Here is a 20,990-nt window from a genome sequence, read left to right on the forward strand (position 1 = left end):
GAAAAAATCTGGAGATTACACAAATACATGGAAGGTAAATAGCATGCTGTTAACAATTTCTTGGCCCACCAAAAAAATCAAAGAAAAAAAGAAATGTTTAAATACATTGAGACAAAAGTGAAAATACAACAGTCCAAAATCTTTGTGTTACAGCAAAAGTGGTCCTAACAGGGAAGTTTATAGCAATACAGGTCTACCTCAACAAGCAAGAAAAATTTCAAATAAATAACCTAACCCTACACTTAAAAAAACTAGAAAAAGAATAAACAAATCCAAAACCAGGAGAATGAAGGAAATAGCAAAGAGCAGAAATCAATGAAATGAAAGAACAACCAAAAAAAAGTGAACAGATCAATGAAATTAGGAGTTGATTCTTTGAAAAGGTCAACAAAATTAATAAACATTCATCCAGAGTGACCCCCCCCCCCCAAAAAGAGTGAGGACTCAAATTAGAAATGAAAGAGGAGAAATAATGGCTGGCATCATAGAAATACAAGGGATTATAAAAGAATATTATAAAAATTTTTATGCCAACAAAATGGACAACCTAGAAACACGGATAAATTTCTAAAAACATATGACCTCCCAAAACCGATTTAAGAAGAAAAATGTAAATTTGAACAGACCAATTACCAGCAATAAAATTGAATCAATAATCATACAACTCCCAAAAAACAAAAGTCTAGGACCACATGGTTTCACAGGTGAAGTCTACCAAGCAGTTAATATACTTCTCAAATTATTCCAAAAAATAAAAGAGGAAGGAAAGGTCGCAAATTCATTCCATGAAGCCAAACCGGATAAAGACACAACAACAACAACAACAAAGAACTACAGGTCAGTATCTCTGATGAATATACATGAAATTAGCAAACTGAATTCAACAATACATTAAACAAATAGTTCTCCACAATTAAGTGGATTTTATTCCGGGGATGTGAGTGTGGTTCATTATTCTCACATCAATCAATATAAATAATTTGCCATGATCGAGTGGGATTTATTCTTGGGATGCAAGAGTGGTTCTACATTCACAAATCAATCAGTGTCATAAATCATATCAATAAGAGAAAGGATAAAACTATATGATCATTTCAATAGATGCCAAAAAAGCACACAAAATCCATTCATGATGGAAATCCTCAACAAAATAGGTTTCAAGGGAACATACTTCAACATAATAAGGGACAGATATGAAAAACCCACATTTAACGTCATTTTAATGGGGAAAGACAGAGCTTTTCCTCTAGGATAAGGTGCAAGACAAGGATGCACTCTCTGTTTTATTCAAAATAGTACCAGAGTCCTACCTACAGCAATCAGACAAGAAAAAGAAATGAGGGGGACCCATATTGGTAAAGACAAAGTAAAATCTTCCCTATTTGCAGATTATATGAAAATACTGAAAACACTACCAAAAAACTACTAGAAGCAATAAATGAATTCAGTAAATCTGCAGAATACAAAATCGATATCCAGAAATTGGAGGTGTTTCTATACATTCTAAATGAAGTAGCAGAAAGAGAAATTTAAGAAACAACACTATTTAAAATTGTATCAAAAACAATAAATACCTAAGAGGTGAAAGGTCTGTACTCTGAAAACTATAAAACCCTGATAAAAGGAACTGAAGATGACCCACACAAAAAACAAAGATATTTCATGTTCATGGACTTGAGAAATTATATTGTTAAAATGTCACCTCACAGATTTAATGCAACACCTATGAAAATGCAACAGCATTTTTCACAGAACTAGAATAAAAAATACTGAACTAGAATAGATAATACTGAAATTTGTATGGAACCACAAAAGACTCAGAATAGCCAAAGCAATCTTGAGAAAGAACAAAGCTAGAGGTATCACAATCCCAGATTTCAAAATATATGAGCTGTAGTAATCAAAACAGTATGGTACTGGTAGAGTAATAAACATATAGATCGATGAAAAACAAGAGAGAGCTCAGAAATAAACACATGAATTTACGGTCAATTAATCTATGAATAAGGAAGCAAGAATAAACAATGGGGAAAACATGTCTCTTCAAAAAGGGCGCTGGGAAAACTGGACAGCTACATGAAAAAGAATGAAACTTGACCACTTTCTCACACCACACACAAACTCAAAATGGATTAAAGACTTAAATGTGAGACCTAAACCATAAAAATCCTAGAAGAGAACACAAGTAATTTCTCTGACCTCAGCTGTAACAATATTTTTTAAAATACATCTCCTGAGGCAAGGAAACAAAATAAAAAACAAACTATTGGGACTACATCAAAATAAAAAGCTTTTACACAGCAAAGTTTACCATCAATAAAACAAAAAGAAACCTACTGAATGGGAGAAGATATTTACAAATGCTATATGCAATAAGGGGTTAATATCCAAAATATATAAAGAAATTATACAACTCAATACCAAAAAAAGACAAATCGATTAAAAAATGGGCAGATGACATATACAGACATTTCTCCAAAGACATTCAGATGGCCAACAGACACACAAAAAGATGCTCAACATGACTAATCATCATGTAAATGCAAATTAAAATCACGAGATATTACTATATAGCTGTCAGAATGGCTAAAACTGAAACACAAAAAATAAAAAGGTTTAGTGAGAATGTGGAGAAAAAGGAATCCTCATGCACTGATGGTGGGAATTCAGACTGGAGCAGCCACTGTGGAAAATAGTATGAAGGTTGCTCAAAAATTAAAAATAGAAATATCATATCCAATAATTCCATTAGTATTTACCCAAAAAACACACTAACACTAATTTCAAAAGATAGTCAAGATATGGAAGCAAACTACATGTCCACCAATAGACAAATGGATAAGAAGTGGGATACAGACACACACACACAGACACACACATATACACACAATGAAATATTATATAGCCATAGAAAGAATGAGATGTGCCATTTGAGACAACATGGATTAATCTAGGGGGAATTATCTTAAGTGAAATACATAAGACAAAAACTATATAATTCCACTAAGTGGAATTTTTTTTAAAAAATTAATAAATAAACAAAAAGCAGAATCAGACCTATAAATACAGACTACTAACTGGTGATTGCCAGAGGGGAGGGTATGGGGCAAAATGGTTGAAGGTGAGTGGGAGATACAGGCTTCTAGTTATTGAACATGTTAATTATATTGTAACAGCAATAAATGAGGACAGGTAGTAGCTACACTTGTGGTGAACATAGTATATAGTCTTGTTGAATCACTATGTTGTATACCTGGAATTAATGTAATATTGGATGTCAACATACGTCCTTGAAGTTTTCTTTTAAACAAACATTAAATGAGTACCTGTTGTCTGCTGGACTGATAGTAGGTAATTTCACCTACAATATCAGAGTTAAATAAAATCTTGCTTATTCCTGCTGTTGCAACAACTATGTATACTCATTATTCAATCAAGAAAAATATCTAGCTGTTTAAATTAGACCCAATGTTTACTATCTTGGATAATTAATCTACAAAGCATGCACAATATGATTTCACCTTTTCATGCCCGAATGTCATTGAAAAAAATAAAAAGCCGAGAAGAACCATTGCATAAAATCAAACAGAGCACTCCATGTATAATCCAAAATGAGTCTCAAACTTCAATCTCTGTGTTTTAGATTCACAACCAAAGCATTTCTTGGAAAGTTCCATATTCATCTGAATGTGAAGCAGCCCCCTTGCCAAGGTTATTTTCTCCTGGCAACCGATTCTTGAGTAAATATCAGAAGGAGAGTTTATCTACTGAATGCCAGTTTGACCCAAATTACAATTCATCTGATTAAATATTAATTTGCAGTGGATGAGCCATTATTAAATGAAAGTCAAAGAACCTTCCTTCAGTTTCATTTCATATCATTACAGACATCTTACCATTATGGCTAACAGGAAGATAACACTGTACATATGGCAGATTAGTTCCCATGACTACAGCCTATGTCTGTCTGGACAAATCACCACTCTCAATGCATTCTCTAGCGAGCCAAGTACAATACATATCTACCATGGCTCTGAACGGGTGGCTTGGAGCTAAGTTCTTGGCTATAAAACTGTTAACTCAAGACATTTAAATAGAGACAGTGCTCAGGGCACGTGGGTGGCTCAGTCATTTAAGCATCTGACTTTGGCTCAGGTCATGATCTCACGCTTCACGGGTTCGAGCCCTGCGTTGGGCTCTGTACTGACAGCTCAGAGCCTGGAGCCTGCTTCGGATTCTGTGTCTCCCTCTCTCTCTGTTCCTCCCCCGCTCACAGTCTGTCTCTCTTTGTCTCTCAAAAATAAATTAACACTAAAAAATAAAAAATAGAGACAGTGCTTTAAATTAGGGTACCAAAGAAATTTAGTACATGTAAAAAGGAAAAAACAATTTTGCCTGGATAGGTAAGAAGTTTCTCCTTGTATATTATACATAGATCTGTTAGAGCAAAGGGAAAAAAAGAATATTCAACCCTCCTCCATGTGACAGGCTGTATGATATATTACAAAGGGAATGAACGTGAATTAATTGGAAATGTGGGTCCCAGCCCAAGTCCCCATTCTGCTGCTCAATATCTATTTGGCTAGATATAAATAACCTCTTTGAGTTTTTTTTCTTTGTATCTGTAAAACTGACAAAAAGGATCTCTGACTTACCCACTTCAGGGAATTGCTGAGGGAATCAAAGGGATAGATAATAGATGCTAAATTCCTTCGCAAAATGGAAAAAGCCACATAAGCATTTAAACTTGCCATTCCAAGTTTTCCTTTTAGGTAGGAGAAGGTAGGTGAGAATCTGAATAAAGAATATTCCACCGGGTGTAAGGAGACCTAGACTAGCTGTGTGTTTTATGCCCCAGAGTAGCTGTGTGTTTTTCCAACAAAGCATGCACTCTTCTTGAATTTTTGTTGCTTACCTATAAAATGTGGGAAAAGTCAAATGAAGTATTCAAAATAACAGATTGAAGAATCTGAACTTTTGGCACAATACCAGAATTTGTGCAAAACTCCTTTTCCCTCCAGATTTTTTTTTTCAGTAGAAAAATTACTTAAAGTCAGAGGGACCTTCAGCTGCTTCCAGTGACATGTGTCCACCTTTAGAAATGTTAATCACCCATTATTAGGGGTATTCAGGGAGGAAAGCAACTTAACAAGCTCTGGTACCCCCTTAATTGAATGATAAATGTGTACTGAAGTAACTTTGATCAAATTCCACTTGCTTTTCATTCAAGAACACAGCAATCCTTCATATTCCCTAGACATCCTGATGCATTTTAAATACATATTACAAAATCCATTATCCATACCTGAAAAGGCCGCCTGCTGGAAATGTTGAGGTGTGTCCTTGTCCATCTGTTGCCTTGGTTCCCAAATATCTGCCACAGCAGCTGTCCTCTTGTGTTACTCCAGACCCGCTGGTAGATGGCCAGCCTGTAAATGTGCTTCCCAAACATGTGGTAATAGAAGCGGAAGGTGCAGCCGTCTGCATCAGTGGCATTAAGGACAGGACTGAGCAGAGCGGCTCTGTTTTGGAAAACCTGAGGCTCCGAAGATTCTATGTAGAGATAGTGCCCTTTAGCTGTGCCCCAAGTATTATCCTTCATTGGCCCTGTATTAAGTGTTGGGGTTGGACCGTGCTTCCTGGTCCAATCAAAGTCATCTTCTGTATCTTGTTCCCAGTTACAAATTCCATTTTCAAAGTTACACTGTAGCTCAGGTACTGAAATCGGCATTAAACGAGAGCAAAAGAAAATTAAGGACAAAAATAACTATGATTAAAAATACCAGGGGCGCCTGGGTGGCGCAGTCGGTTAAGCGTCCGACTTCAGCCAGGTCACGATCTCGCGGTCCGTGAGTTCGAGCCCCGCGTCAGGCTCTGGGCTGATGGCTCGGAGCCTGGAGCCTGTTTCCGATTCTGTGTCTCCCTCTCTCTCTGCCCCTCCCCCGTTCATGCTCTGTCTCTCTCTGTCCCAAAAATAAAATAAAAAAAAAAAAAAACGTTGAAAAAAAAAATACCAGTTGATATTTTGCTCCTGCCAAGGTTAACCATTTTAACTTTTTTCTCAAATGCAACATTAAAGTTTTTAAAAAGTGAATAAATCCTAGACTTAAATCAAGTAATCATATTTTATAGACTGAAGGTGGCATCACTTCAGCCATTATTTTCCAAATGCCTTTTATGCCCATCCCTCCATCATTTCTAGCACTATAACTCTATGCAAATGGTCACGACACCATGGCTGACCCAACACAACAAACTTCTGGTTCAGCTGATTTCAACCTTAGCCGAATGTTTCAATCCCCAGTGAACATGAAAAATCAAAACAAAACAAAACACACTAAAGCGGAGAATTCGTCTCCGGAGACGTTGATTTAATTGGTACAAACAGTGCATCTGGACTTCAGGATACTTCATCATCTCCCTTGGTGATTCTCACACACGGAACTGAGAACGGTCATATTTTCATAGGTCTCGACCTTTCAGAATCACCTGAGGTGCATGGTGTAATTGCTTAGTCCACGGCGAAGTCCTGTACAAATTACTCGCTTGTCAGACATGGGGTGAAGCCCAGGAATCCATATTTTAATAAGCACCCAAGATGATCCTGATGCCAGTGTTTTCCAGACCCCATGCTGAAAAACTCTTCTTTCTGGCACCATCTTGCCACAGTAACACGCCAATGCCAGAATGACCATTCTTCCACGGCAGTTTATCATTTTCCTTCTGTGTTCAAAATCCCTCCATAGATACTCATTTCGACTTAAGCCTAAATTCCTCTATCTTTCAAGCTTCACCTTTCCCAAGTGAACTTCCTGTTCATACCCTTCCCCTTGGCATAGGCCATCTTCTACATGTGCCTTAAACACCTCGCCCCTCTCTCCTTCCTCTATTCATGCCTCCTGCTGTGCTGTGTGCCCAGTGGACTCTTGGCTGTGTCTCCTGGGAGGCATTTTTTTTCTTCTCACTGGATTGTAGCACCTTTGAGCCGGAGCTTTGAAACTTTAAACTCCTTTCAGTCACTAGAAGGATTCAAAGCACTTAGGAAAAACTGACTTGTCCCTTGTCAACTAGCTGATTAATTTCTAGGATAATAGAGGGATTCATTTCTCAGGATGTGAGCATTTTGTTGACACCAAGGATTGGTTTAGAATAAATGCAACAGAATGTACATCTAGCGTTAGTTGGGGAGGAAAAAAAAAATAGGAATTAGAATTAACGAGTAGTTCTACATTTTAGTTTCATTTACATAAGCTAATATTTAAAAAAAAAAACAAATGTCAGTTATCTTTTAACTATTCATCTTAGTGAGCGCACTTGGTGCCAAAGGTGAATAAATACGCTGAAACAATAAATACAAGCATATGTGGATAAATGCAGCCAGGCAAGAACAAATCATCTGTCTTTGAAAACCACAGAACAGGGGCTTAGACCTACTGAAGGGAACCAAGTGAGTAAATGTCAAATGGGAGATGAGCTTTCATTTGATATTTCCTCACTTGTGACTAATCAAGCCCAGCTGTGACGTGAACTGGGGCCCCACGGTGCACTCGCCAGGTGTCAGTCTTTGGCGGCGGAGCAGAAGGAGAACGTCAAGCTGTGAGGTTTTTCGACATATAACTGGCACTGAAGCCAGGAGATTTCGATACTGCCGGTCTTCATACTGACTGCATGCTCAGTCTTTGCTTCAAAAGGGAATACACGTAGCTCCACCTTCAAATAAAACACTATGTCTCTAAACATGGGAACCTTTAGGAAATACAACACAGATTTCTGGATGTCTAACGCATTCTATGTAATAAAGTAACAGGTCTATACGGAGAGCTGTAGGAGAAACTGACAGTCTAATGCCACTATGATTTCCTTTCATTAATACTTAGTCACTGAAAGTATTTTGCTATTACACTTGTACGGCCGTAATTCCCTGCTACTAAGTTACTACTGGGTAGTCGGAAGGATAATTTGCTTCTTTCCAGCAACAGATCAACATTTTGTGGAGGAGTAGGATGTGGAGACCTTGGAAAAGATGAAAAAGCTTTCTGAATTTGCAAAAAATAAATTGCCTCAATGAAAAGTAACACTTCTTATGTCAGCCCCTGTCTAAATTATCAACTTTATTTATATCCACTCAAGGTATTAGCTGTGTAATGAGACGCATGGTAATTCTGACTTCAATCTACCTATATCAAAAATCACATATATGCAACACTCTCTACAATAATTTATATGGAAATTTCTTGATGCAGTGTTTCCTATGATGTACCGAGCATATTATGGCTTCCCTTTGGTTTATAATTAGCCCCACAATTTAATAGGCAAATAGCTTGAATTTTAAGAACTGTTGCTATTTCTAGACAAGGAAAGATGCAAACTCTTTTTCTGACTGATTTTTGAAATCTGAAAAAAAACCCCAACTCTGAGCTTCTAATTCATTTTCAAGATCAAGTACACTGGGCACGATATATCTGGAGCTAGGTTTATTAAACTGCAAACCATATACGATCATCAGATACCATAAACTTCTTGGTTAATTTAAACCAAAGAGTCAGGACGTATCTTTGACATGCCACTCTCTGCTCCCTATAGCCAAAACACCATCAGATGTCCCTCCTAAATATCTCCCCAAACATCAGTCCCTCCATCACCATCACTATCGCTGGGACGCAGGCTGCCTGCCGCCTCCTTAGTTGACTACCACAATGGCCTCCTGATAGGTCTCCTGAAACCTTTCTCCTCCAATCCACTCATCACAATGTATTTACAGTGACATGGTTTACGAGCCCAATTTTATTATGTTACCATCCTTACCAAAAACTTTCAAATGAAGAAAAACCTCCCTAATATGGACTACCGAGATCTGCAAACCTAGCCTCCCCCACATCTCTGTCCTTATGCTGCACTCTGTCTCCCCTTGACCTCTCGACTCCAGCCACACTGGCTGGCCTCCACCCGCCATGCAGTCACATATCAGGGCTTTTGCATGTATGCTTCAATTGACTATTTGTCAGATCTCAGCTAAATCATCACCTCTAAAAAATTCAATACATTATAAAAATTCAGAGCATCTCCCTCTGTAATTCCTATCTAAGCTGCCATTTTGTAGTTAATTTTTAACTATTTGAACAATATATATCTCCTCAGTTAAACAGTAAGCTCCATGAGGTCTGAGACTCCGTAGTTGTGTTTCATCACTGTATCTCTGGTATGGATTTTATGAGTCTGCATAACAAATACTGGTAGCCCAATTAACTGAACAGTCATCAACTTTGGAACAATGCTTAGTGTCTTTGCTTTGATTGCCTAGAAAACAGTGACCTGATCAAGATCACCACTATCAAAATAAGGACCAAAAAAAAAACAAACAAACAAACAAACACACAAGCAAAAAAAAAAAAAAAACTTACCACAGTTGACCTCATCAGTGTGATCACCGCAATCATCCACCAGATCACATAACAGAAGCTTTTCTATGCAAGCCTTGCTGTGTCGACACCAGAAAAAATCTGGCTCCTCGCAGCTCTCCGCAGGAAGGGGAAGAGTGCAATTTTCAAATCTGATGTCATCAATAGCCGAGACCCCATCATAAATGCCAAGACTGACTTTATCTAGTGACAAATGGAAGGGCTGAGTAAGGCGCCCAAGCTGAATAGTCGCCTGTGACCACTGGTTGCCCTGGTTATATAATACTCTCCAGAGTACTGTAGGGTCACTGGAATTTTCCACATGTAGCTGTAGCTCAGCTGCTCCCACTGACAGACCATAGTTATAAAACCTGAAAAAGAGCAAACACAAGAAATGGAAACGATTTATGGGATCGACTAAATATTTAACTTACAGACTCTCGCACCTGGTTAAAAGTCAATTCATTATTAGTTATCGTAATGGATGCCTTTATTTCTTGCAGTAACTGTGGTTGCTCATATCTGCTGAGGTGCATTCTCTGGAGTGCGGGATCCCGGGAGCCTGTCTCAAGGAGGTCAATCCAGTGTTAAATCAAAGCAGTGTTAACTCAATTATAATCCCTTGTTGGAGGGGAAGAGTCCCTTTCATCTAAAGAAAGAACACAACAAATATGGATAATATACTCCTAAGTAAAATGCTAACTGTATAAATCAAATGCAATAGCTATTTTTAAAGCCAAACCCAGGGCAAATCTGAAAGTCCAGTAAGTTCAGGAGTATGCCTGCAACCACTGGGCTGCAAGGGTAGCTGACCACAGATTTTAGTATTTTTTTTTAACGTTTATTCGTTTTTTGCGAGACAGAGAGAGACAGAGCATGAATGGGGGAGGGGCAGAGAGAGAGGGAGATACAGAATCCGAAGCAGACTCCAGGCTCTGAACTGACAGCATAGATCCTGATGCTGGTCTCGAACTCACGGACCATGAGATCATGACCTGAGCCGAAGTCAGATGCTTAAATGACTGAGCCACCCAGGCATCCAAGATTTTAATATTTACCAGAAGGAAAGTGTGCATCCAGGTCCTGCCTGGCTGAAAGTTGGGCTCTGGAGTTTAGCAACTTGTGACAAGCTTCTGCTTTTCTTCAGAATGAACATAAAATGTCCTATTGAAATACAAATACGTAAATCAGCCAACTGAGTTGAAACACCTGCCTTTTAACCCTACACTGAATTCTACACCTGACAAAAATTAAGACTATACAATTAAAAATCAGTAACAGTGATTGTGAGTCAAGTCTACTCTTATAAATACTAAACTAGTATCTACATCTAGGTGAAAATGTCCACAAAAGTTAATAATTTCAGTGAATTCATTCAAAAAGAGAACTGGACTCCCTCCCCACCACCCATAAAGGAGTCATTTCATATTGACAACGTAAGAATAATTGCCAATATTCAAACGTCATACAATTTGTCGTAGTAACGTAGAACTTTAAATGCTTCTCTTTCTCTTCTCAGACCTGACCAAGGGTGAATGGAAGTAGTAACTAAGAACCTCTCCTTGTGTCTTACCTTGAGCTGTTCTGTGAGTATGATCCCAAGGTGGAGCCTGTTGTTCAAATTGAGCTGAAATGTTACTTCTAGAGTTCCATACCCAGTCAAAATGGTCACCACTAATTGCTTCAAACCAACCACAGCTATTTGCTTCAAAGTCACATTTGGAACCTGAAGAACAAAATGGGACTCTTAGGGTGGCTTTCCAAAGTATTCACACGCTTTAGAAAGGATAGAGATCAACTGAAATCACCTTATTATACTTCTCTAAATAGTTTAAAGGACACATTTGAGGAAAAAAAGGATCCTATCTGATCTAAAAAAAATTAAAACGCAACAGAGTTGTTCTTTTCATACTGGAAATCGATAAAGCAGAATTACCAAGAAATTAAACTTTTTTCCACATATTTTTTCAAGGAAACAGCATTAGTCAGCCATATTCATTATAGATTTGCCAAGGTTTGCCTAATTTATCCTGATACTCATGTTACTTCTCTGCCACTATTACATCACCTGGAAGATTTAATTGTTCCTACAGATTATTAAACACTAAAACATGAAAAGTAGCCACTTTAAAAATTTTTAGTATTTGAGAATTCCAGATTATATTTAATATAATGTTCACCAGCAATTTTGTAGAGCTGAATTATTTACCAAAGCATTGTATGCATTACGTAATTTGTGCAGGGCAGAAGAATTTGACCCGCTTTTCAGGTGAATATGTAAGAAACAGTTAATTTCCACAAAGCCATAAGAAAAAAAGAAAGAGAAGGACTGGGAAGTCATAATAATAGTGTCAAATTATGGCTGATATTTAGCAGATACCTTATGTCATAGACTCTGAACCAAGTGCTTTATATAGATCAAACTTTCACAATAGCCCAGAGGAAAGTGTTATTGTTGTAGTTGTTTTAAAGAAGAAAAAAAGAAAGTTCAGGAAATTTATTAACTTAACCAAGGTCCTATAATTATGAAGATGTAAGATGGTCTGAAATCCAGGTATTTTCACTCCAAATCTAATATTCTTTCTGCAACTATTGACAATAACTGTTAATTGTTGTGAGACTGGAAAAAAAGATAAACCCAAAAGGCACAACCTGGGTTTGTTCAGTGTGGACATTCAGATATTACTATATATCCCAATGCAAAATGAGATCTGATGATTTTGCACTGGAATCCTTGGCCATTAGTTATTTTTATCCAAGGAAAGAATACTAAACTGCATAGATGTGCCTTTATAAAAAGACTTAGGAAGAAAGCAGGAAGCTTAGGGAATAAAAGTATAAAGTAAATCACTCAATGAGATTATAAAATTCAAACTCACAAGGGAATTTTAACCTAGTGAAAAAATCATTTTCAATTTTGAAAATGCTATACCGACACAGAGAGGAAGGTGAGGTGAATTGTAACATTATAAACACAAAATATTATAAAATGATTTACAAATACTATAAATCAATATTATTTCTTAAGTTTCTGTAAAATATCTGATTTCAAAAATATACCTGCTTTCTGTCAGGTTTCCTGACCCAAAATGTGACCAAAAGTCAATGAGAATGTATAAAAATAAATACCTTTAAAAATAAATACTTTTTTAAATATTGCATCAACTTTAATAAGCAAGGAATAACTCCATTTCATTATATTAGGAACCAGAAAAATCAACAAATTACTGCTATATTTAGAATGAGGATCTCCCAAGTCAAGTTTAGAAATTTATGGTGAAACAAAATTAAATGCTGCTTAAGAGCAAAAAAAGAATCATGATAATTATGAGAAGTTAGGGATAAATGTTAAGAATATTGAAGACTTTGAATTTTTAAAAGCCATCTCTGTTTGCAAATGCATAATAAATAAATAACCCATAAATATACATAGATTCCCGTGGTTTCAAAATATGTTGCCATTTCATTGTTCAGTATTCAAATGTTGCCATTTCAATCCCTGGGAAAGCAATGCTTTTGATTCCTATTTCAGACAATCCAAAAAAAATAAATAAATAAATAAATAAAGGATCCAGGAGTTCTTGTTATGCAAATATAGAAAGGAAACAAGTTATTGCTGCTGTATAATAGCTATTGCACATAGCTTCCTGGAAAGGGAGCCTTGTTGACTCCTATCCAGAGAAATACTGATGTAGAAATAAATGAATGTTCTAGTGAGAGTAAAATTTTAGAAACCATTATAGCAATTTGCCAGTTCTCTTAGATAAGGTCCATCAAAGATGACAACTTTTAACAGATTATGTTGTTTAAATTCAAATATGCCTGTTTAATATATTTTGTTCCTAAATATTTAGATTTCTACACACATTTTAAAATCTCACCTCAGTTAATCAGAGAATGTAATAATCAGCTGAAATTGATCTGGTTAGCTGTTAACCAAATATAGATTTATTAGGACAGCTTTGAAAATTATATATGCCTTATTTTTAATGTTTATTTATATTTGAAAGAGAGAACGCAAGTAGGGGAGGGGCAGAGAGAGAAGGGGCAGAGGACCTGAAGCAAACTTCCCGCTGAAAGCAGCAAGCAAGGTGGGGCTTGAACTCATGAACCTCAACATCACGACCTGACCCAAAGCTGGACGCTCAACCAACAGCACCAGCCAGGTGCCCACATACGTCTTTTTCTGTCTTAGAAATATAATATCCTGGATACGTCTTAAGAACTGAGGTTCAAGGATTGTTCACTTTTTTTGGAACATCATTATCGACTTTCTCAATTATCCTCATCATCAGAAACAACATAATTTGCACGAACATTTGCAGTTACCACTACCTCAGGGTTTACTGTGTACCGACTTTGTGCTAGGGGCTGGTACGTTCATAAGTGGATACCTGTTGACATAAAGTTTCTAAAAATTAGTTGTCTGTTTCTATGGCTGTGGGTAAAAAAAGCTAGTGACTCTAAAGCAGATTGAAATTATTTTGAGTAAAACTATCTTTGTTGCCTCTATTAGTTATTTAAATATAATTACAGTAGCTGCCCCTGAGGAAAGGGTACTAGAGGATATTTGGTGACTGACAAACAGGTCCATCATCCTACACTATCACTGTCGTGTTGACAGCTTTTCACTGAGACAGAAGAAGATAAATTTATATAGGAGCTAAGGAACCTGCAGAGGGGAAAAAAATACAGAATCAGTCTGTCTCATATCAGAATCACTGTTGAACTTCTTTGATGGTTTGGGATAATGCCTAAAAGCAGTCATGTGTAAGAAATAAACATGAAAGGTACAAAGCGTCTGAGCTGATAATTTGGGTCTCACACAAAGACTTAAAAATTTATACGAGAGTCCTCCTTGATACTTACCCAAAGGAGCTGAAAACTTATGTCCACACAAAACCTTCACATGGATATTTACAGCAGCTTTATTCCTAATTGCTAAAACCTGAAAGCAACAGAAATGTCCAGCGACAGAAATGTCCCTCAATAGGTGAATAGATAAATAAACTGTCATACATCTGGACAGTGGAATATTATTCAGCACTAAAAAATGAGCTAGTGGGGTGCCTGGGTGGGTCAATCTGTTAAGTGTCAAACTTCAGCTCAGGTCATGATCTCATGGTTCATGGGTTCAACCCCTGCATGGGGCTCTGTGCTGATAGCTCAGAGCCTGGATGGAGCCTGCTTCAGATTCTGTGTCTCCCTCTCTCTCAGCCCCTCCCTCCCCTGCTTGTGCTTTGTCTGTCTGTCTCTCTCTCTTTCTCTCTCTCTCAAAAAGAAATAAACATTTAAAAAATTATTTAAAAAAATAAAAAATGAGCTATCAAGCCATGAAAAGACACGAAGGAATCTTAAATGCATATTTCTAAGTGAAAGAAACCAATCTGAAAAGGCTCTATACCGTAGGCTTTCAGCTATATGACATTCTGAGGGACACCTGGGTGGCTCAGTTAGCTGAGCGTCCAACTCTTGATTTTGGCTCAGGTCATGATCTCATGTTTCGTGAAATTGAGCCCCTTGTGGGGCTCTGTGCTGACAGTGTAGAGCCTGCTTAGGATTCTCTCTCTCCTTCTCTCTCTCTCTTGCCCCCCCCCCCAATAAATAAATCAACTATATGACATTTTTCAAAAGGCCAACTGTGAAGACAGTAAAAAGAACAGTGGTTGCCAGAAGTTGGAGGTGGGGGGAGGGCTAACTAGGCGGAGCACAGAGTATTTTTATGGCAGTGAAAATATTCTGTATGATACCATGCTGACAAATGGATTTTACTCTCTATTCTTCCAAACCCACAGAATGTACAACAGCTAGTGTGGACCCTAATATAAATTACGGGCTTCGAGTAATTATGATGCAGCAGTGTAGGTTCCTCACTTGTAACAAATACCCCACTCTGGGAGGAAAGGCTGATAGTCAGAGAAGCTGTACACATAATGGGGCGGGGGGTGGTGGTGGGAGGTATACATGAAAACTCTGTACTTTTTCTGTGACTCTAAAACTGCTCTGAAAAAAAAGTATTAATAATTACCTAATAAGTTAATGTAAGTACTACAAAGAAAATCAAAACAAAAATTTATAGGAAAAAATATGTTCTGATACATCATGTACTTGAACCCCAAACTCCCTCTGTTTTTAGCACATCAGCAAAAAAATTCTCAGATTTTAGGGGAAAAATGGAAAGTGGCTAAACATGTAAGTGGTTAATTATAAAAATTAAACCTGAAGCCCAGCTGAAGGCCAAACTGTGGTTTGCAGAGAGATCTAAACCAGTAAAGACATAACTGCAGTGTGGGGGACATCCATTTACTACAAATGTCACATCTTACCTAACTCTCATGAAATACAGAAGATATTATTTTCCCCATTTTAGAGATGAGAAATATAAGGTTGAAAGGGGAATAACATATAATTTCTCAGTGCTCATTATTACGGACAAAATTCCAACCCAGACCTAATGTCAAAGCCTGTGCTTTTAAAAAAGTATGCTGCTTCTTGTAGTTAAAAAAGAGTGATAATAATGATAGCTAACAAATTTAGAACTGTTACAGGCCATGCCCTGTGCTATGTGTTTTCATGCAACATCATATAAAATCTAAACATGTATAATCACAGGACACACTCTGGAAGTAGACTTTAAACTATATAATACTAAAGGCATACCTTGTTTTATTATGCCTCACAAATATTGCATTTTTTTAACAAACTGAAGCCTTGTGGCCTACAGTGATTAAGTCCATTGAATCCATTTTTCCAACAGCATTTGCTCACTTCATATCTCTGTGTCATATTCTAGTAATTCTCACAGTATTTCAAACTCATCAATTATATTTGTTACCATGATCTGGAATCAGTTATCTTTGATGTTCCTATTTTAATTGTTTTGGAGCACCATCAGCTATGCCCATACAAGACGGTAAACTTAATAAATGCGTCTGTGCTGGCTGCTTCACCGACCGGCCATTCTCCCATCTCTCTCCTTCTCTTTTGGCCTCCCTATTGCCTGAGACACAAAATACTGACATGAGGCCAATTACTAACTCTACAATGGCCTCTAAGTGGTCAAGCAAAAGGAAGAGCCACACGTCTCTTACTTGAGGTCAGAAGTTAGAAACGATTAAATTTAGTGAGGAAGATGTCAAAAGCTGAGATAGGCAAAAAATTTTGGCCTTTTGAGACAAACAGTTAACGAAGCTGTGGATGCAAAGGAGAAGTTCTTGAAGGAAATTAAAAGTGCTGCCAGTGAACACACAAATGGTAAAAAAAGCGAAGCAGCTTTATTGCTGATGTGGAGAAAGTTGGAGTGGTCTGGAGAGAAGATCAAACCAGCCACAGCATTCCCTGAAGCCAAAGCCTCATCCAGAGCAAGGTCCTAACTCTCTCCAATTCTATGAAGGCTGAGAGAGGTGAGGAAGATGCAGATGAGGTTAAAGCTAGCAGAGTTTGGTTCATGAGGTTGAAGGAAAGAAGCCATTTACATCATATAAAAGTTCAAGGTGAAGCGAAAGGTGCTGATGTAGAAACTGCAGCAGGTTATCCAGAAGATGTAGCTAAGATAATCAATGAAGCGAGCTACACGAAACAGGGGACTTTCTGGGATGCCTGGTGGCTCAGCTGGCTAAGCTTCCAACTCTTAATTTTGGCTCAGGTCATGGGCACAGGATTCATGAGGTCGAGCCACATGTAGGGCTCTGTGCTGACAACACACAGCCTGCTTGGCTCTCTCTTCCTCTCTCTCTGCCTCTCCCCACACTCGCCCTCACTCTCTCAAAATAAATAAACTTTAAAAAAATAAATAGTGTATTTTCAATGTAGATGAAACAGCTTTATAGTAGAAGAAGATGCTTATGGACTTTCATAGCTCGAAAGGAGAAGTCAATGCCTGGCTTTAAAGCTTCAAACAACAGGCCGACTCTCTAGTCAGGGGCTAATGTACATGGAAGGCAATGCTCAGTTACCATTCTGAAAATCCTAGGACCCTTAAGAACTCTGCTAAATCTACTCTGCCTGTGCTCTAGAAATGAAACTACAAAGCCTAGATGACCATGCAACTATTTACAACATGGTTTCCTGAATATTTTAAGCCCACTGTTGAACCTACTGCTCAAAAATAAAAGATTCCATTCAAAATATGACTACTCCATGACAACGCCTCCACTCATCCCAGGGCTCTGATGGACACATACAATGAGATGAATGTTGTTCTCATGCCTGCTATTACAACACCCATTCTGCAGCCTGCAGATCAAGTAGTCATTTCAACTTTCAAGGCTTATTATTTAAGAAATACATTTCATAAATCTCTAGCTGCCATATATAATGATTCCTGTGATGGATCTGGGCAAAATAAATTGAAAGCCTTCTAGAAAGCACTGACCATGCTAGATGCCATTAAGAACATTTGTGATTCATGAGAAGAGACCAAAATATCAACATGAACAGGGGTTTGAAAGAAGTTGATTCCAGTCCTCGTGGATGGCTTTGAGGGGTTCAAGACTTAAGTGTAGGAAGTGACTACAGATGGGCGGAAACAGCAGGACAGCTAGAATTAGACACGGAGCCTGAAGATGGGACTGAAGTGCTGCAATCTCTGATGAAACTTTAATGGATGAGCAGTTGCTTCTTATGGATGAGCGAAGAAAATGGTTTCTTGACACATAACTTACTCCTACTCATGGAGAATCTGCTGTGAAGATTGCTGAAATGACAACGAAGGATTTCAACTACTGCACAAACTTAGTTGATAAAGCAGCAGCAGGGTTTGAGAGGACTGATTCCAATTTTGAAAGAGGTTCTACTGGGGGTAAAATGCTATCAAACAGCATCACATGCTACGGAGAAACTGTTCGGGAAAGGAAGAGCCAATTAATGCAGCGAATTTCACTGTTGCCTTGTTTTAACAAATTGTCATAGCCACTCTAACCTTCACCTACTACCACATGATCAATCACCGTCAACACAGAGGTAAGACCTTCCACCAGCAGAAAGACTCCTTGAAAGCTCAGATGGTAGCAATTTTTTTAGCAATAAAGCATTTTTTTAATTAAGGTATGTACATTGTTATTTTAGACATAATGCTACTGCACACTTAACGGACTACAATAAAGTATAAACATAACTTTTATATGTGCTGGAAAACCAAAGCATTAATTTGATTTGCTTTATTGTGCTACTTGTTTCACAGCAGTGGTCTGGAACTGCACCCACAACATCTCTGAGGCATGTCTGTAATAACTGTAAGTCCAATAGATTAACTCTCCTTGTTTAGGTCTTTTTTTTTTTTTTTTTTGTCTCTCTAGATTACATGACCCTCCTGAAAGTTGCATGAAGGAGGACAAAAGTTAATTGAGTATTCCAGTACACTGGCTTAAGTTCATTGAGGTTGTACTTTATTCGATTAAGCTGAGGTTATTATAAACTTCAAAGGCATTCATACTATATATACTATTTTAGAACATGTTCTCTACTAATAGTATTTCTTTGAGTTTCAGGCTTTTCATGCATTCAAATGGTTATACGTTCAGAGTCATGATGTTAAAATAATTGAACTACAGATGTCATCAATAGTTAATATTCATCAGTTATTTAAAACATAAAATAGTAAGGAAATATTTACAAAATTGCCATGAAATAAAAAAGATGTCTATATAAATAAACAGAAGTAATGAAATAGTTTAAAGGAGAACCAATGCATAAATAACAATAACATTTGGCATTCAAAATACTGAACTTGAAATGAAAATGATTAATAACATTACCCTACATATGGTTTTAAGGGTCTCCTGTCATTTGACCAACAGAGACACTCTTGGGACACAATTCACAATGGGTCTCTTATGTTTCTGCATGTCTTACAAACTGTCATTAACTGCCCCTTTGTTCCAGGCCATCTTTTCAAGGATATTTAAATAGCAAACAGTTATGAAAAACAGAGGTAGTGACTCTGTCTATAACAGAGAGCAAATTATCTTGTATGATATAATAAGGAAAATGTCTTCCCCTAAAACAAAGGTCAGACACATTTGCTTGAATCACAATATAAAAGATTTGGGTTCTATAAACTCAGGCTTTCTTAGCTGTGATGCAAAACCCAGTTCATCCACCTGGGCCCCTCTGTGTTGCTCCTGGGACTCAGGGAGCAAGAGGAACCAAGGCAAACAGGATGTTTATGCTGTGTTATACCATAAGTAGTACTACACCCTTTGTCTCTGACCCAGGAGTCTCACCCATTCTGCCAGCATCCATGAAACTATGGCAGGCTAGCTTGTAAGAAGGGTAAATGTCAGACCTTTCACATTTCTCAACACACATCAAATTATATATTAAATTATTTATATATTTATTATATATATATTTATATATATAATACATAAGTATTTTGTGTGTGTGTGTGTATGTTACCTTTACCTTTCATGAAAGAGGAAAAATGATTCAGAGGGAGAAACCAGTAGTCCAGATGTGGAAAAAAGAACCCAGATCTTGCAACCAAATCAAGGAACTGCAGCTAACATTTTCCCAGGTGAAATTTCAAAACTGCTTTGAGCCAGTGCCTTGTTTACCTTCCATTCTCTCCTTCTCTTTTTTGAACTAAAATGTAAGGTGTTGTCCTGATGCCTGTCTTATGACTGCATGTTAAGAATGTTGGATGCAGATCACTTACATCCTTAATTTCACAGCTCAACAGATGGAAGGTATGATGCCAAGAAGCCGTACCACATCTAAACCCGAGTAGATACTTAAGTGATGATTTCTAGACCTCTGAACTCACTACATTTAATTGAGCATTTAGACCTTTTCACTATGGCTCTAATGGGGTGAGATCCTTGGAAATCGTGGGAGATGGTGAACAGATTTTGCATATGAGAGAAATCACAGCGACCAGAGATTAAACTATAGTAAAGAAGAACTATAATATAGCCATCATGGTCTCAAACCCCTGCTGCTATAAGTTTATTAGGTTATGTTACACGGCTAAGGAGTTTTGCCAACATAACTAAGGTTACTAATCAGTTGACCTTACGATATGTGAAGATATCTGTGTAAGCCAACCTGATCAATACATCCTTTAGGAGAGCATTTGTCTCTAAATGATTACAGAATTCAGAGAGGTTGGACGTGTAAGTGTCTGCCATTGCAGGTTGAAAGATGAATGGGGGCATTAACAACATTAATGTCATTTCAAAGCTTTCATCTCTTGCTAACATGTTTTTCTGGAAGGAAACTGATGCCCCAAATACCAGCAGCAAAAACAGTGCCTTCTAAAATGGTTGTGGGCAGGTATTTGATCAACTGAAAAAAAGTCATGACCAAAACTTAAAGTTAGCTTTTTCTTTGAAACTAAAAACGAAACACAAGAATATTCTCATTATAATAGAAACTCAAAGTGGTCTTTTGAGCAAGAATTTAAATTTTAATTTCTAAGTTTTTCTGGAAACATGCTACATGCATAATCTAGCACACTATCATAATAAATAAGTCCCCAAATAGTACACATGATTATTAGGTTTTAAACATTAGCAATAAGAGATCATATCCTCACTAAATCCCCACATAAAAAAGACTGAGTAGTTTGAAAAAGTAAAGAAATCAAAAAAC

General features: G+C 37.4%; 1 protein-coding gene across 2 annotated transcripts in view; it reads right to left on the minus strand.

Moving 5' to 3' along the window:
• Positions 1 to 20,990, minus strand: part of MALRD1 (MAM and LDL receptor class A domain containing 1) — a 770,287-nt gene that overhangs the window by 593,624 nt on the left and 155,673 nt on the right. For both annotated transcript variants that reach the window (XM_053896000.1, XM_019460623.2), the window contains exons 16-19: positions 10,972 to 11,124; positions 10,457 to 10,562; positions 9,402 to 9,769; positions 5,306 to 5,718 (exon numbers count right to left, since the gene is read on the minus strand). In XM_053896000.1, the coding sequence (XP_053751975.1) occupies positions 5,306 to 5,718; positions 9,402 to 9,769; positions 10,457 to 10,562; positions 10,972 to 11,124 (1,040 nt within the window). The remainder of the gene's footprint in view (positions 1 to 5,305; positions 5,719 to 9,401; positions 9,770 to 10,456; positions 10,563 to 10,971; positions 11,125 to 20,990) is intronic.

This window comes from Panthera pardus, unplaced genomic scaffold (genome assembly GCF_024362965.1).
Source record: "Panthera pardus isolate Hobbes unplaced genomic scaffold, ASM2436296v1 HiC_scaffold_6, whole genome shotgun sequence".
In the NCBI taxonomy this organism is placed as follows: domain Eukaryota; kingdom Metazoa; phylum Chordata; class Mammalia; order Carnivora; family Felidae; genus Panthera; species Panthera pardus.